Here is an 18,155-nt window from a genome sequence, read left to right on the forward strand (position 1 = left end):
AATAAAGACACAGACCTACTGGAGAATGGACTTGAGGATATGGGGAGGGGGTGGGGTGAGATGTGACAGGGTAAGAGAGTGTCATGGACATATATACACTACCAAATGTAAAATAGATAGCTAGTGGGAAGCAGCCGCATAGCACAGGAAGATCAGCTCGGTGCTTTGTGACCACCTAGAGGGGTGGGATGGGGAGGGTGGGAGGGAGGGAGATGCAAGAGGGAAGAGAAATGGGAACATATTGTATATGTATAACTGATTCACTTTGTTATAAAGCAGAAGCTAACACACCATTGTAAGGCAATTATACTTCAATAAAGATGTTTAAAAAAAAAAAAAATGGGTAGAAGACCTAAATAGACATTTTTCCAAAGAAGACATACATATGGCCAGCAGGCACATGAAAAGATGTTCAACATCACTAATTATTAGAGAGATGCAAATCAAAACTATAATGAGGTACTACCTCACACCGGTCAGAATGGCCATCATTAAAATGTCTACAAATAACAAATGCTAGAGAGGGTGTGGAGAAAAGGGAACCCTCCTATGCTGTTGGTGGGAATGTAAGTTGGTGCAGCCACTATGGAGGACACTATGGAGATTCCTCAAAAAACTAAAAATAGAGTTGCAATATCCAACAATCCCACTCCTGGGCATATATCTGGACAAAACTATAATTCAAAAAGTTACATGCACCCCTATGTTCATAGAAGCACTATTCACAATAGCCAAGACATGGAAACAACCTAAGTATCCATCGACAGATGTATGGATAAAGAAGATGTGGTATATATATATATACAATGGAATACTACTCAGCCATAAAAAAGAATGAAATAATGCCATTTGCAGTAACATGGATGGGCCTAGAGATTATCATACTAAGTGAAGTAAGTCAGAAAGAGAAAGACAAATACCATATGATATCATGTATATGTGGAATCTAAAATATGACACAAATGAACCTATCTATAAGACAGAAACAGACAGACATAGAGAACAGACTTGTGGTTGCCAAGGGGGAGGGGGCTGAAGGAGGGGTGGATTGGGAGTTTGGTATTAGCAGATGCAAACCATCATATCAATATGTAGAATGGATAAACAACAAGGTCCTACTGCATAGCATAGGGAACTATATTCAATATCCCGTGATAGACCATAATGGAAAAGAATGTAAAAAAGAATGTGTATATATATATATATATATATATAGATATATGTAAAAAAATTTTTTTTAATAGGATACAAAGATATATTGTACAGCACAGGGAATATAGCCAATATTTTTAATTACTTTAAATGGAGTATAATCTATAAAAATATCAAATCACTGTGGTACACTTAAAACTAAAAAATATATATATTTTTATGTTTTAATATTTTTAATCGATGCATAGGGTCATAGTTGGTCTGACACTTGATAGTCCTCACAGTAGTAATACAAGCATGAACTAAAGAAAAAGTAATTCTTTTCCACTGAGGAATATTCTCATTATGCAACTGTGTCTCAAAATATGGAAGTCAAACATAAACATTAGATATCCAGAATTTTCAGTAAGGAAATTTTTATTAATTTTTGATGAGTGATGGTGGTGTAGAAAGACAAAAATTAGGAAACTTTAAGGTTTCTGGTATTTGAGTATTGGGAAAAGTAAGGCCATAAAGCAGGCAATAATAAAAAAAATATTTTGTATTTATGAACATTTCACTTGAATAACTATGTAACATATTCCTTGTGTTTTCCACATATATTTTTTCATTCATGCAGAAACATCTGTTAACCAGAAAGACTATATTGTTTCAAATATTAAGGTAGTTTATCAAATTTTTTGAAAATAAAGAAGTTGAGTTTTCAAGACATATATAATTAACACAAAGAACAAACATATATTCGTTCCTTATTACTGCACTTCTCTGTATTGTTTTCTCTTTTCTGCATAAACTTCGATCTTATTGAGAATGATGTTTCATAGCATCTGTGCTGGATGTTATCTGTCACTAAATATGAGTCATAGTGGCAGGGATGTTTTTCTTCCTCTAACCCACCCCCAAATTGGTGAGTTTTATGGATTTTGTGCCTGATGTTTGATTTTTCTTTTTACTACCTGATGATATGTCCTTAGACAAGCACTCTGCTTTTGCTTTTTGTTTTAAATAAAGATTAAAAAAATCTAAATTCCTTCTAAGAAATTTAAACGCTTCATTGGCCAGAATGAACCATATATTTTACATTGCTAGTTTTAATATTATAGAATGTGAACTGACATACAAAAGAATTTTCTTTGCAACTTCAAAACTGATCCTTGAAGAAAGGCAACTAGGTTTCTAATTCTGTCTCCAAATAAACCTCATGTCTTTTTTAAATTAATGAGCTCCTTCAGATACATTGGCTTCTGATGGTTCCTGTGGCTAGTCTGTCACTCTAGCTTGTCTTTTGTTTCTAGCATGCAGATAGTTACTTGATTCTACACTTGTAGTCCTTTAAGTTAAATACTAACCCTCTCCCTGCTCAACTCCATCCCATAAGCTCCATTTCCTGTTCCTCTTCCTTTCCTGCTCTGAAACCCTTCTTCACCCTAGGTTCAGGAACAAACATCTTTGGGTAGGCAGGCCGTTTGGAGGTCATGTTAAACAGGGAAATGGAAATACAGGTCTCCTTATAGCTGATCCAGCCCTGTTTGCCTCTAGACTTGCATCCAGTCTTCTGCCTTGTTTCTGACCCAAAGCCCCCACTTCACAACTGACTCTAAGTGAGTCCCCATTATGTCCTTTGTGCACCTTACCAACTGCTTTCACACTACTTACTGGTGACAATTTGCTGCTTTCCGAATTTAAATTTGTTCAATGTGCCTGCCCTTTCCCAATCCAGCAGGCAGATCTAGGTCTGCAAACAACATTTGATGAATCAATTCTTCTCTGCTGGAATATTTCTTGAGATGCAGCCTTCTTGGTCAGAGGCCTTAGCAAAATTTACAGGGATCCCATTCTATTTTTGGCAAGATCATGCAGTATAAAAGCTATATAAGGAACTACAGGATTTCCTTGAATTTTGCAGTTGGTGTATATATTGAAATAACTGAACTTATTTTCTTTTAATCCCTGAATTCCATGATTTACCTCCGTCTATCTACTCCTGGGCAGAGCTATTTCATACAATTTAAAATTTAAAAGGGTGAGCTCATCATTGAACTTTATATTCTGCCAAAATGGAAATATTCTCAGGTGGTGTCCTAAGTTCCAAAATCCAACAACACCCACATTTATGTGAACATAGGCAATTTTGTATTCTTTACACCAACTGTATCCTAGTCAGGTCCCGTAATATTGAATTACGACAAGGAAGAAAGCAGATAAAATTGTAAGTAACAGTTGATACCAGATGGCGTTTTTTTTAAAATAACACTGTCCTTATTTTTAGACAACGCTGAAACTATAGTCTTGTTTCTTTAACTTCCAATTAAGTCACTCACCAGATCCCTAAGTAAGTACACTACTGTGACTACATACAAATCTCTAGCAAATAGAGGCACAACTCACTTGCTATTTTTGAATTTGAGTGTTTTGTGTAAAATCAATTAGTTCTTGGAAATTGCTTTCAGAAAAGCAGCTCCTTTTCTTTCCCTCCCTGCCTTACTGGAAAACAGCAAGAGGACTCTGAGTGGATGAGACTAAGGGTCTCCATGCAAGATTGAGAGATCTGTCCTTGATCTTGCTATTCAGAAACATGTGGCTGGTCCTCCTTGAAAGACTAATTCACCCCCTTTCATTTTCCCCTCCTAGCATCCTCCTCACCAATTGCCACTGAGGATCACATTTATTTACTTCCTAGAGCATTCTTCAGGTTCTAAATTTCTGATCCAGATCAAATTTCAAAACAACAGCATGGGTATTGACTACCGGACTGATGTCTCTTTCAGTCTGCTTCACTGATGAGCTGGACTTTTAAGGCTTTAAATATTCAAATTTAATTTCAGCTACCTGAGAGTGCTAGCATCAGCAGGAAGGACAGCATGCCCTGTGGCATCTGTAATTACTCTTGGATTTGAATATATCCTCCAATACAGATTTGGAGGCTTTATTAAGGAGGGTTATGCTGCTGTTTCTCTTTTTCACACTGATGTTGAGAAAAAAAAGAAGTAGAGAAGGACCAGGAATTCTTTTTTTTCTATTGGAGAGTCACAAACTTTTTGAAATGGACATCTATGTGCTACTTCTTTCCGAGAGTTGTTTTATCAAATGATACATTGGGTAGATGATATTTTGATTCTTCAAAACAAGCTGACTGAATCAGTTTTTCCACCTTTCCTGAGCTCCTTATTAGACTGGGAGTTCTTTGAGCCACTATGTCATATTCAGACTCCCCCCTGCCTCTGCCCCATACATCTAGCATAGAGTAGACAATAACTGCTGAACACAAATGTCACATTCTCCTAGATGCTTTCCCACATAATCTGTGTTCCTAACTACTTAAATCTATTTAAATTTAAAATTTGTTTAAAGCTAATACCTGTTTACTTTCTGATGTTCATAAGAGAATTGGCAAGCATATTAAAATCTAAACTTACTTTTGGAAACACTGATTCATGTTGACTTCTACTGACAAATTAGAGCCCAACCAAAGTCCTAAAGAATTATAATAAATTCCACTCTCACTAGAAAAATACAAAACTACATTTAGTTTCAAAAGCTTAATTTGAGTTTTGGTATCAATTAGAATCATCTTTCCCACACTTATTATTTAAATTAGCTGGGGTTTCTGTAAACATTTAAATTTCCCAGTTCCTACCCAGAGAGTCTGAAGCAGGGCCCAGAAATCTGTATTTCTTTCTTTTTCTTTTTCTTTAAATATTTATTTATTTATCTGGTTGCATTGGGTCTTAGTTGTGGCATGCAGGATCTTTCACTGCAGCATGTGGGCTTAGTTGCCCCGCAGCATGTGGGAATCTTAGTTCCCCAACCAGGGATCAAACCTGTGTTCCCTGCATTGGAAGGTGGATTCTCAACCACTGGACCACCAGGAAAGTCCCTGTATTTCTTAACTAGCTCCCCCATGAGTCTGTTACGATCAGACAATTTTGGTAACCACTGAATTAGAGAGTTCCAAGATGTTGCAGAATAGTTCTTGATGAATATGTGGAATTCATCTTTTTAAGAACCAATAAAAAACAGGGTTTGGGATTTTCTCTTACAGAAAACCCAGAGTAAAGTTGTAATTTTTTGACTTATGCTTTTAAAAAACCTGGGTAATTTCAGGGGGAGAGACAAAATAGACTATTACCAGCATTTTTTCTCTTCTCCCAAAGAAGAAAGCTCCAATGGTGTAAACTCAGGTTTACTTAAACACCATGACATTATGACGAATATATTGGTTGGGAAAACCCAATTTCATTTCTAATTTTTCCATATAAGTACTTTTCCTGAAATTTATTATTGTTTTACTTTGGCTTCTAACCTTAAAATGTAACTGCAGAAAGTGTCTATCAAATTTTGCAATTTTCCTGCTAACTGCAGTGAAACAGCCCCAAGAGTATAAAAACAAATATCACTTTCATGAGAACAAAGGAACATTTGGCTTTTAAATAAAAGTGTATCTGAATCCATGTTGTAGAGAAATACAAAAGTTAGTTAAATGTTAGAAAATACTGTAGACTAGAAAGAGAAAAATAAGAATGCAGGGATTGTATTGAGACCGTATCATCACATGCTCAATAACAAAAGATTTAATGGGGAATTTTGTCCAAAAATAGAATACTAAAGTAAATTACAATTCTTATGAAAGCTTGGAGAGAGTAATATCTCAATGAAGAGAACAAGGCACCTTTTTTTCTGCAAGTGACTTCTCGTGTGTATGTACACATACACATACACACACACACATATATACATGTGCATTCATACATATGTATAGATACTCCTATGTATGTATATAATTTTTCCCTGTCATTGCTTTCTTGACATTAATCTTGTTTCTGGATCTATTGATACATTAGACTTCCACATACATACCCCCAAAATCAATTAAAACAAAGAAGTCGATAAAAACAGAAAGGCATAAAAAAGGAGTTAGAAAACTCTGTGAGAGGGCAGACAGCAGAAGCAAGAAGAACTACAATTTTGCAGCCTGTGGAACGAAAACCACATTCACAGAAAGAGAGACAAAATGAAAAGGCAGAGGACTATGTACCAGATGAAGGAACAAGATAAAACCCCAGAAAAACAACTAAATGAAGTGGAGATAGGCAACCTTCCAGAAAAAGAATTCAGAATAATGAAAATGAAGATGATCCAGGACCTCAGAAAAAGAATGGAGACAAAGATCAAGAAGATGCAAGAAATGTTTAACAAAGATCTAGAAGAATTAAAGAACAAACACCTGGAAGAATTAAAGAACAAACAAACAGAGATGAACAATACAATAACTGAAATAAAAAATACACTAGAAGGAATCAATAGCAGAATAACTGAGGCAGAAGAACAGATAAGAAAACTGGAAGACAGAATGGTGGAATTCACTGCCATGGAACAGAATAAAGAAAAAAGAATGAAAAGAAATGAATACAGCCTAAGAGACCTCTGGGACAACATTAAATGCAACAATATTCACATTATAGGGGTCCCAGAAGGAGAAGAGAGAGAGAAAGGACCCAAGAAAATATTTGAAGAGATTATAGTCGAAAATTTCTCTAAGATGGAAAGGAAAATAGCCACCCAAGTCCAGAAAGCTCAGAGAGTCCCAGGCAGGATAAACCCAAAGAGAAACACACCGAGACACATAGTAATCAAATTGGCAAAAATTGAAGACAAAGAAAAATTATTAAAAGCAACAAGGGAAAAAGGACAAATAACATACAAGGGATCTCCCATAAGGTTAACAGCTGATTTCTCAGCAGAAACTCTACAAGCCAGAAGGGAGTGGCATGATACACTTAAAGTGATGAAAGGGAAGAACATACAACCAAGATTACTCTACCCGGCAAGGATCTCATTCAGATTCGACAGAGAAATCAAAAGCTTTACAGACAAGCAAAAGCTAAGGCAATTCAGCACCAGCTCTACAACAAATGCTAAATGAGCTTCTCTAAGTAGGAAACACAAGAGAAGAAAAGGACCTACAAAAACAAACCCAAAACAATTAAGAAAATGGTCATAGGAACATACATATCTATAATTACCTTAAATTTGAATGGATTAAATGCTCCAACCAAAAGAAACAGGCTTGCTGAATGGATACAAAAACAAGACCCCTATATATGCTGTCTACAAGAGACCCACTTCAGATCCAGGGAAACATACAGACTGAAAGTGAGGGGATGGAAAAAGATATTCCATGCAAATGGAAATCAAAAGAAAGCTGGAGTAACAATACTCATATCAGACAAAATAGACTTTAAAATAAAGACTGTTACAAGAGACAAGGAAGGACAGAACATAGTGATCAAGGGATCAATCCAAGAAGAAGATATAACAATTATGAATATATATGCATTTAACATAGGAGCACCTCAATACGTAAGGCAAATGCTAACAGCTATAAAAGAGGAAATTGACAGTAACACAGTAATAGTGAGGGACTTTAATCTCTTACTTACACCAATGGACAGATCACCCAGACAGAAAATTAATAAGGAAACACAAGCTTTAAATGACACAATAGACCAAGTAGATTTAATTGATATTTATAGGACATTCCATCCGAAAACAACAGATTACACTTTCTTCTCAAGTGTACATGGAACATTCTCCAGGATAGATCACATCTTTGGTCACAAAACAAGCCTCAGAAAATTTAAAAAAATTGAAATCATATCAAGCATCTTTTCCGACCACAAAGCTATGAGATTAGAAATCAATTACAAGGAAAAAAACTGTAAAAAACACAAACACATGGAGGCTAAACAATGTTACTAAATAACCAAGAGATCACTGAAGAAATCAAAGAGGAAATCAAAAAATACCTAGAGAAAAATGACAATGAAAACACGACAATCCAAAACCTATGGGATGCAGCAACAGCAGTTCTAAGAGCGAAGTTTATAGCAGTACAATCCTACCTCAAGTAACAAGAAAAATCTCAAATAAACAATCTAACCTTACACCTAAAGCAATTAGAGAATGAAGAACAAAAAAACCCCAAAGTTAGCAGAAGGAAAGAAATCATAAAATTCAGATCAGAAATAAATGAAAAAGAAATGAAGGAAACAATAGCAAAGATCAATAAAACTAAAAGCTGGTTCTTTGAGAGGATAAACAAAATTGATAAACCATTAGACTCATCAAGAAATCAACAGAAATCAGAATTAGAGATGAAAAAGGAGAAGTTACAATGGACACTGCAGAAATACAAAGGATCATAAGAGACTACTACAAGCAACCCTATGCCAATAAAATGGACAACCTGGAAGAAATGGACAAATTCTTAGAAAGGTATAACGTTACAAGACTGAACCAGGAAGAAATAGAAAATATGAACAGACCAATCACAAGTAATGAAATTGAAACTGTGATTTAAAAATCTTCCAACAAACAAAAGTCCAGGACCAGAAGTCCTCACAGGTGAATTCTATCAAACATTTAGAGAAGAGCTAACACCTATCCTTCTCAAACTCTTCCAAAAATTGCAGAGGAAGGAACAATCCCAAACTCATTCTGTGAGGCCACCATCACCCTGATACCAAAACCAGACAGAGGTACTACAAAAAAAATTACAGGCCAATATCACTGATGAATATAGGTGCAAAAATCCTCAACAAAATACTAGCAAACAGAATCCAACAACACATTAAAAGGATCATACACCATGATCAAGTGGGATTTATCCCAGGGATGCAAGGGTTCTTCAATACACGCAAATCAATCAATGTGATACACCATATTAACAAATTGAAGAAGAAAAACCATATGATCATCTCAATAGATGCAGAAAAAGCTTTTGACAAAATTCAACACCTATTTATGATAAAAACTCTCCAGAAAGTGGGCATAGAGGGAACCTACCTCAACATAATAAAGGCCATATATGAAAAACCCACAGCAAACATCATTCTCAATGGTGAAAAACTGAAAGCATTTCCTTGAAGATCAGGAACAAGACAAGGATGTCCACTCTCACCACTATTATTCAACATAGTTTTGGAAGTCCTAGCCATAGCAATCAGAGAAGAAAAAGAAATAAAAGGAATACAAATTGGAAAAGAAGAAGTAAAACTGTCACTGTTTGCAGATGACATGATACTATACATAGAGAATCCTAAAGATGCCACCAGAAAACTACTAGAGCTAATCAATGAATTTGGTAAAGGTGCAGGATACAAAATTAATGCACAGAAATCTCTTGCACTCCTATACACTAACAATGAAAGATTAGAAAGAGAAATTAAGGAAACACTCCCATTCACCATTGCAACAAAAGAATAAAATACCTAGGAATAAACCTACCTAAGGAGGTAAAAGACCTGTACTCAGAAAACTATAAGACACTGATGAAAGAAATCAAAGATGACACAGATGGAGGGATATATAATGTTCTTGGATTGGAAGAATCAATATTGTGAAAATTACTATACTACCCAAAGCAATCTACAGATTCAATGCAATCCCTATCAAATTACCAATGGCAGTTTTTACAGAACTAGAAGAAAAAATCTTAAAGTTTGTATGGAGACACAAAAGACCCCAAATAGCCAAAGCAATCTTGAGGGAAAAAAACGGAGCAGGAGGAATCAGACTCCCCGACTTCAGACTATACTACAAAGCTACAGTCATCAAGACAATATGGTACTGGCACAGAAGCAGAAATATAGATCAATGGAACAGGATAGAAAGCCCAGAGGTAAACCCACGCACCTATGGTCAACTAATCTATGACAAAGGAAGCAAGGACATACAATGGAGAAAAGACAGCCTCTTCAATAAGTAGTGCTGGGAAAACTGGACAGCTACATGTAAAAGAATGAAATTAGAACACTCCCTAACACCATACACAAAAATAAACTCAAAATGGATTACAGACCTAAATGTAAGACCAGACACTATAAAACTCTTAGAGGAAAACATAGGAAGAACACTCTATGACATAAATCACAGCAAGATATTTTTTGACCCACCTCCTAGAGTAATGGAAATAAAAACAAAAATAAACAAATGGGACCTAATGAAACTTAAAAGCTTTTGCACAGGAAAGGAAACTATAAACAAGACAAAATTACAACCCTCAGAATGTGAGAAAATATTTGCAAACAAATCAGTGGACAAAGGATTAATCTCCAAAATATATAGACAGCTCATGCATCTCAATATTAAAAAAACAAACAACCCAATTCAATAATGGGCTGAAGACCTGTATAGACATCTCTCCAAAGAAGAAATAAAGATGGCCAAGAGGCAAATGAAAAGCTGCTCAACATCACTAATTATTAGAGAAATGCAAATCAAAACTACAATGAAGTATCACCTCACAGCAGTTAGAATGGGCATCACCAAAAAATCTACAAACAATAAATGCTGGAGAGGGTGTGGAGAAAAGGGAATCCTCTTGCACTATTGGTGGGAATGTAAATTGATACAGCCACTATGGAGTACAGTATGGATGTTCCTTAAAAAACTAAAAATAGAATTACCATATGACCCAGCAATCCCACTACTGGGCATATACCCAGAGAAAACCATAATTCCAAAAGACACATGCACCCCTATGTTCACTGCAGCACTATTTACAATAGACACGTCATGGAAGCAACCTAAATGCCCATCGACAGATAAATGGTTAAAGAAGATATGGTACATATATACAATGGAATATTACTCAGCCATTAAAAGGAACAAAATTGGGACATTTGTAGAGACGTGGACGGACCTAGAGACTGTCATACAGAGTGAAGTAAGTCAGAAAGAGAAAAACAAATACAGTATGCTAACACATATATATGGAATCTAAGGAAAAAAAAAAAAAGTCATGAAGAACCTAGTGGCAAGATGGGAATAAAGACACAGACCTATGAAAGAATGGACTTGAGGATATGGGAAGGGGGAGGGGTGAGATGTGACAGGGTGAGAGAGTGTCATGGACATATATACACTACCAAATGTAAAATAGATAGCTGGTGGGAAGCAGCCGCATAGCACAGCGAGATCAGCTCAGTGCTTTTTGACCGCCTGGGGGGGTGGGATGGGGAGGGTGGGAGGGAGGGAGATGCAGGAGGGAGGAGATATGGGAACGTGTGTATATGTGTAGCTGATTCACTTTGTTATAAATCAGAAACTAACACACCATTGTGAAGCAATTATACTTCATTAAAGATGTTTAAAAAAAAAATTAAAAAATAAAAAAATTTAAAAAAAAGAAAGAAAAACAAGTGTCGTATATTAACACATATATGTGTAATGTAGAAAAATAGTACAGATGAACCAGTTTGCAAGGCAGAAATAGAGACGCAGATGTAGAGAACAAATGTATGGACATCAAGGGGGAAAGTGGCGGGGGGTGGTGGTTGTGGTGGGATGCATTGGACATATATACACTAATTATGTATAAATAGATAACTAATAAGAACCTGCTGTATAAAAAATAAATAAAATAAAATATAAAGAAAAGAAAATCATGAGGAAACAGATGAAACCATGCTGTGAGATCCTGTGCAAGACATCTGGCCTAGACTCTTAAAAATGTCCATGTTTTGGAAGAAAAAAATGACAAGAGAATTACTCTAAAGGAGACTAAAGAGATATGATAAATACATCATGTGAATCTTAATTGGATCCTCGATCAAAAACAGAAAGCTCCAAAGGGCATTTGGAGGACATTGGGTGTTTAAAAAAGAAAGAAAGAAAGAAAAGAAAACTTTGTAAATATTTCCTTTTGAAATGTGCATATATAAAATATCTCACAGGTATATATTTTCCCCTGAAACACTCAATTCATTTATTATATTTATCTCCATGAAAGCTTGTAGTTGAATTACACTTTTAAATATCGAAGACTTTTTTTTCCCTTGTGGAAAGCAATCATGGAAAACAAGACATAAATAATACTAAGAATGAATGGAAGGTGGCTTATTCAACTTCAGAAAAATTAATTAATGAGTTGTGTAGGACCTCTCGAAAGAAGAAGAGCACTTCTATAAAGAATATATGAAATGATATCTAAATTCCTAGTAATAATAGTAATAAAAACAAAGCACAATAATTACTTGGATATATATATATAAACATATATTTTTATTGGGATATATATGTGTATATACGTGTGTGTGTGTGTGTGTGTGTAAAATGCCTGTATTTCCAAGTGCTGAAAGAACTCATGCAATCCATTTTCTCATTTAGTTTATAAAATTCCCTTCTCTGTAGGAATGGAGATGTTTATGTCCTGCATTTCCTTCTTATACATAAAGTATTTCTTTATTATAATAGCAACTACAGCATTCTATGTATTGTTTATTGGTGTTAGTTGTTTCCTTTGGTAATAAATAGTAAACTTATTAAGCCTTTTCTTCAAAGTACCAAACTAATTATAATATTAAAAACAGACTGGATAAATTTAATTTTAAAACTACCAGTTATATTGACTGAGTTTAGCCAACTGTCATATTTATAATTCTAAAATGGTTTATTTTTTCAGAAATTTTACATTGGATAGGTGACGTGACATTGTCTCGCATGAGGATTCTGGCTTACATCCTTTTCACTGAACGTGTCAGTTTACTCTCATGACTTTCCAACTTGCCTAGTGGGAGTCTTTTTCTTTCTTTACAATAAGACTTATTTGGGGAATGGCAAAATCATGTGTTATAGTAAGTGTGGCTCCTAAGTACGTGGATTTATAACTATAATCTATTTTGCTTGTGCTTATGGAGGTATGTTTCCGGGGCTCTACATTAATTTGAGGGTAGACTCGATAAGTTTAAAATGTATATTACAAAACCTAAAGCAGTGACTAAAATAACAAAAAAAGTTATAGCAAATAAGTCAACAAATGAAGCACAATGGAATCACTAAAAAATTCTATTCAAAAGAAGGCTGAAAATAGGAAAAAATGAAAGAAAAGATAAGACATATAGGAAATAAATAGCAACATGCTAGATTTATACCCAATTACATCAATACTCATATAAATATAAATGGTCTAAATGTTCCAGTTAAAAAGCAGAGATAGTTGAATTGGAAAAAAGGAAACAACTATATGCTGCATAGAAAAAAATGCATTTTAAATATAAAGTAGAAATAGTTAGAAGTAAAAGGATGGAGAAAACATATACCAATGTAGTACTAATCAAAATGAAGCTAGAGTACCTCTATGAATAGCAGCAAAGTAGGTTTCAGAGCAAAAATACCACCAGGAATAAAGAAGGTCATTTTCTAATGATAAAAGAGTTATTTGATTAAGAGGACATTACAACCCTAATCATTCATATATCTTTCAACAGACTTTCAAAATACATGAAGCAAATACCAATAACTGCCAGGAGAAATAGAGAAATCAATGGTTAGAGTTGGATTTTCTACATTGCTCTCTCTGGAATTTTTAGTACAAGTAGCTAGAAAATCAGGGAGGATATAGAAACCCTGAACAACACTATCTAATCACTTGGCCAACTTGACACAAAAGTTTTATGTACATTTCAGACTGAGATAATGAAATAAAATGCATAAATAACAATGTCCAGTCTATCAATTAGGGAAATTTTAAAAATGATTCACAAATAATCATTAAATCATATGCTTAATATAAATGGAGACAAGAAGTATTTCACCAGCACAATGGTTTACACCTCTTCCCTGAATCAACTTATATAAGGATTTAAATATTACAAATGTGCTTTTCAGTGAATATTGCACATGGATTATAGATGAGAATACTTATCTTAAAATTAATTTCAAGAACTGTATAATTTATGAAGTTTAGAAAATTTCATCTTATGGAATATATTTGCATTCTTTACACATCAAAATGCCTACTGTAAAAGGTGAAAACAAGAACTGAAATAGTTATTTGATATAAATCATAGCAGACACTTGTCTACACCTCAAAAAATTTGAAGACATTCTTACAAAATACCCAATATTCATTCAATCTAAGAGGCCACTGATTATAAAACATGCCATTATTTTACATTCTTCTAGAATATAGTAAGGGCTATTAGATTGTGACATTGAGATACACCAATTTCTGAGATGTTAAAATGCAAAATGTATGTGTGTTCTTAGGTGTTAAGTGAATATGTCTGTCCTGAGATGCTAAATGGGCATATTCTGAGACATTAAAAGGTAAAGAGTTGTGGTTTTGTAATCTTAACCTAAAACACATCTCCCCTAAAATAAATTTTGTGTGAACTGAATTCATACTTTATAGTCTCATTGAAATAGTCACTCCAGTCTTAGTATTTCTGGGAAAATTAAATTCTCTACCTTGCATACTTGAAGAAAGAAAGATATTCCCAACCCTTCTATTGGTTAATAATACAACAACAGTAAGGAACTAAAGGGGTTACATAAAATGGAAAAATCATTATTAACTCAGAAATGCTTAACATGTATGAAAGTGTATTATATTTTCCCCAAAATCACTGAAATAAGAGATTACGTTTCTACTGATGTCTTCAGAAAGGTACAGTTCTTTGCACAGACTCTAAGCAACAAATTCATTCAATTTCATTAATCTAAGGCCATATTTTAACATCTGATCCAATTAGTTATTGATATTACCCTTGAGCACTTTCATTCTCCAGAATCCCACAGACATTCAGACCAGTAGCTACCAGTAGATACAAAGATGTTCAACATAGTAAGAACTTTTAGCAAAACAATTAGAGATCGTATGGTGTAGAAGTTTAAGTGCATCAATATATACTGATCATTATAAATATTAGAACACAGATTTTACAGGTCAAAATATTAATCTATGAATTAAAACACAATCAAGGAGACTGAGCAGAGAAACATCCCTATTTTAATTTCAATGAACTAGTATAATCATCACATCTGTTCACTTCTATAATTATAATTCTACAATTCCTAATTATCAAAATAATCAAGGAAATAAAAAATGTTAAACAATTTGATCCTCTACTTCTGTATGTCATCAAACCTCCAGAATGACTTACCTTATCTTTTCTTTGCTTTTCATCCTGGTATACTGTCCAGTGTTCTCCATCATTGCTGTAAGCTAGTTTGTAGGAGCCTACAAACTGCACATGACCAAAATCTTTAGCTCCTTGTGTAATAATGCCAGTCACTTTGGTAGGGACCAGAAGATCCACCTACAAAAAGGAAAAGACATAATTCAAATGCCACGATAGAGTCCATTATAAATTTGCAATTCTTTTGAACTCAGGAGATTAAGAAATATATATCCTAAAGCCAAAATTCCATTTGATTATTTGTATTTTGAAATAGGAGACTGAGTTTATTGTTGGCTTGTGATTTTGATTATGCCACTGGGTAAACCTGGCTGAAAATTTGAACAACCATTTTGAGCATTTTTAAATAAAGTGGTGGTCTTTTCAGTCTACCAGTCAATTTTATATTAAACTGACTCATCTAGCATGTGGTTTTTGTGTAACTGAGATAGTACAAAACTAGCAAGGCTGATCTTCTTGAGACTGATCATCATCTCCCAGAGTCTGTGCTTATAAATCAATTTTCTGACTTTATTGGTCAATTTTATAGTAATAAAAATTATAGCTGTGTACATATCAGGAACAAAAAAAATTTGATGTTTCCTAATTAAGTGTTAAAAAGTCAACCCTGTTTCCATGAATTTTAATCAGTTCAGTAATATATAATTGAGTAATAGTAATCATTGTCCAATGAAAATCATCTTTCAGAAAACTACAACCCTAAAACTGTTGAGGAGGAAGCCAAGTATTCTTCAAAAATGAGAGAGAATTAAAATATGCATCCGTGACTTGTGGGATCTGTGCTCACAATGTGCTCATTGTTGCAAAATATATATTAAAGGGCATAAGACCCACGGTGATTTAGTAAGCATTAAATTCATCAACTGCAACACTGAAATGCAAAAGATAGGAATGATTTTCATCAAAGAAGAATACATAACATTGAATAGTATTTCCCCTCTTTGTTCTCTAATTCATGCATCTTTTCTTATATCTTATGATGCTAATTAAAAGAAAAATTATAGGAAACTTTGTTTTCCATGTGGACAATTCTCATTAAGACTTTTACCATTTGTTGTATTAATGTTCCTTGATCTATAGCTTCCTCTCTCCTCCCACAATAGCCACCTACTTCTTCCTACTTCCTATGACTAAGTGCACTGCTACATCCTTGATCTTATCATCTTCAACTGTCATGATCTCATGTGTGACCTTAGTGGCTTTCAACCACTATGACCTTTTGTTTCTATTTCAGGCTCTCCATCCTGAGAGATGTTTGTAGCTACAAATAGACAGTCATGGGTCAGACGCAGGTCATCAATGAGAAGAGGGGACTAGGGAGACTGCATTGAATAGACCATATTAAGTGACATAGATCCTCATCAATAAAGATATGAAAACGTTACCAATGTTTCACGGCATAGGATTATATTTCTTAAAAAATTCACATGGGCTTTTTGCCCTCTTTTTGTAACTTTCATCAAAGACATTAGGCTCAAGCTGGACAATGGATTAAGACAGAAAACCACCCTTAATACTTTATTAAAACATTCTAGAAAGTTTATAAAAAATTATAAAATATAATGTTGTTACTACTTTACAAACATGTATTATGTCACTTAAAATATCTTGCGTGTCCAGTGGCAATGCAGGATGGCAAAATTATGATATCCTGGGAAGGAAACTGTTGCTGCCTCACATAATGCTAAATGCTTTGTGGTAAGTCTTCAGTGACTCCTCTTAATACTGTTTTCTGGTAGGATATCATCTCCACTGTAGAGGGAACAGTTGCTAGGGAGGTAACATAACATGACATGTGACCGAAAGATCAACAGTCAGTAAAGGGAGGATCCCAGATTCAAATCCATGTCTTTCTGATTCAAAGTTCCACATATGGATTCTAACTCAATGATTTCTTCCCATTCTCTGTGACTATTTCAGAAATTTCTGAAGAATCGCAAAGCTTTCTCACCACACTCATCAAACGTACAGCCACTCTAAGCCCCAAACAAAAGCAATCCAGGCTTTACAATATTATGAGAGCACTGTCTTTAAACATGAATTTCCTCTCTGTTCTTTAGCTGTCTGGGCTTAAAAATGTGGACTGCTGTTGCTGTACTAAATCCAAATCTAATTGCGCAGAAACGTCTAGGCCTAGCCACTGGTCTTCAAAGTGCTCTTAATGTTGCTGACACTCAATAAATGGAAAAAAAGTCTTACAGTACTCTGAGTCACTGTGTTGTCATCAAGGCTGTAAACATACAGGAACTCAAACTGACACCAAGAATACCTCCAGTGGATTCTTCAGTGCCTAAATGTCCATAAATCCTAAGCTAAGATGATGCAGTGAGGAGTCTTGGAGCATCTCTCTTTCAGTGGTATTTCTTAAAGTCAGGGTTTCCTGCTGGGTGGAGATGTTTTCTCCTTAAGTTGTGTGTCTTGGCTCTTTCTAACAGATCTGTTTTTCTCCCACTTTAACGGCTCCCCTTCTCCAGCTTTTTTTTTTTTTTTTTTTTTTTGATCCAGAAATGTTTTTCTTTTTTGTTCCAGTTAAGTCAACTCCTCGATTTAAATAGTCAGCAATCTGTTTCAAGCTGGATTTGGTCCTAAAATTTGCTACATTATAAACTTAGAATACCAGGCCTAAGCAAACCTTCTTTCAGTATAAAAATAATCAGCATCCCACACTTAACATGAGGTTGCTACAAGAGGGGTGTACAGATCTCACTCTGCGACACACTGAAAGGACACATCACTCTCATGTTCATCATGCAAGATGATCCCAGAAAAGCCCACTCTTCTGGACCTATGCCTACCCCTGGCCCAGGACCACTCTGTCCTCTTGCAGATTTTCAGAGTTAAAGTTGTACTGCAAATATGAGTCTGCTATTTTAGACCCTCACCTCCCAAGGTTTGGCTCAGATAGAGCAGGTTATTTAGGGCACTAAGCTGGGACATGGGTAGACATTTGGCTTAATGCACTGCACTTCATGTCCGGATCTGTATTAAAAGTACCTAACATGTAACTGTCCTCAATAAAGG

The 18,155-nt window shown here is 34.9% G+C and overlaps 1 protein-coding gene across 2 annotated transcripts in view; it reads right to left on the reverse strand.

The window, feature by feature from the left end:
• The window catches only part of EDIL3 (EGF like repeats and discoidin domains 3), a 429,209-nt gene that overhangs the window by 27,784 nt on the left and 383,270 nt on the right, over positions 1-18,155 (reverse strand). For both annotated transcript variants that reach the window (XM_059916719.1, XM_059916720.1), the window contains one exon: positions 15,099-15,254. In XM_059916719.1, coding sequence (XP_059772702.1) covers positions 15,099-15,254 — 156 coding nt within the window. The remainder of the gene's footprint in view (positions 1-15,098; positions 15,255-18,155) is intronic.

Source organism: Balaenoptera ricei, chromosome 3 (assembly GCF_028023285.1).
Source record: "Balaenoptera ricei isolate mBalRic1 chromosome 3, mBalRic1.hap2, whole genome shotgun sequence".
NCBI classification, from domain to species: Eukaryota; Metazoa; Chordata; class Mammalia; order Artiodactyla; family Balaenopteridae; genus Balaenoptera; species Balaenoptera ricei.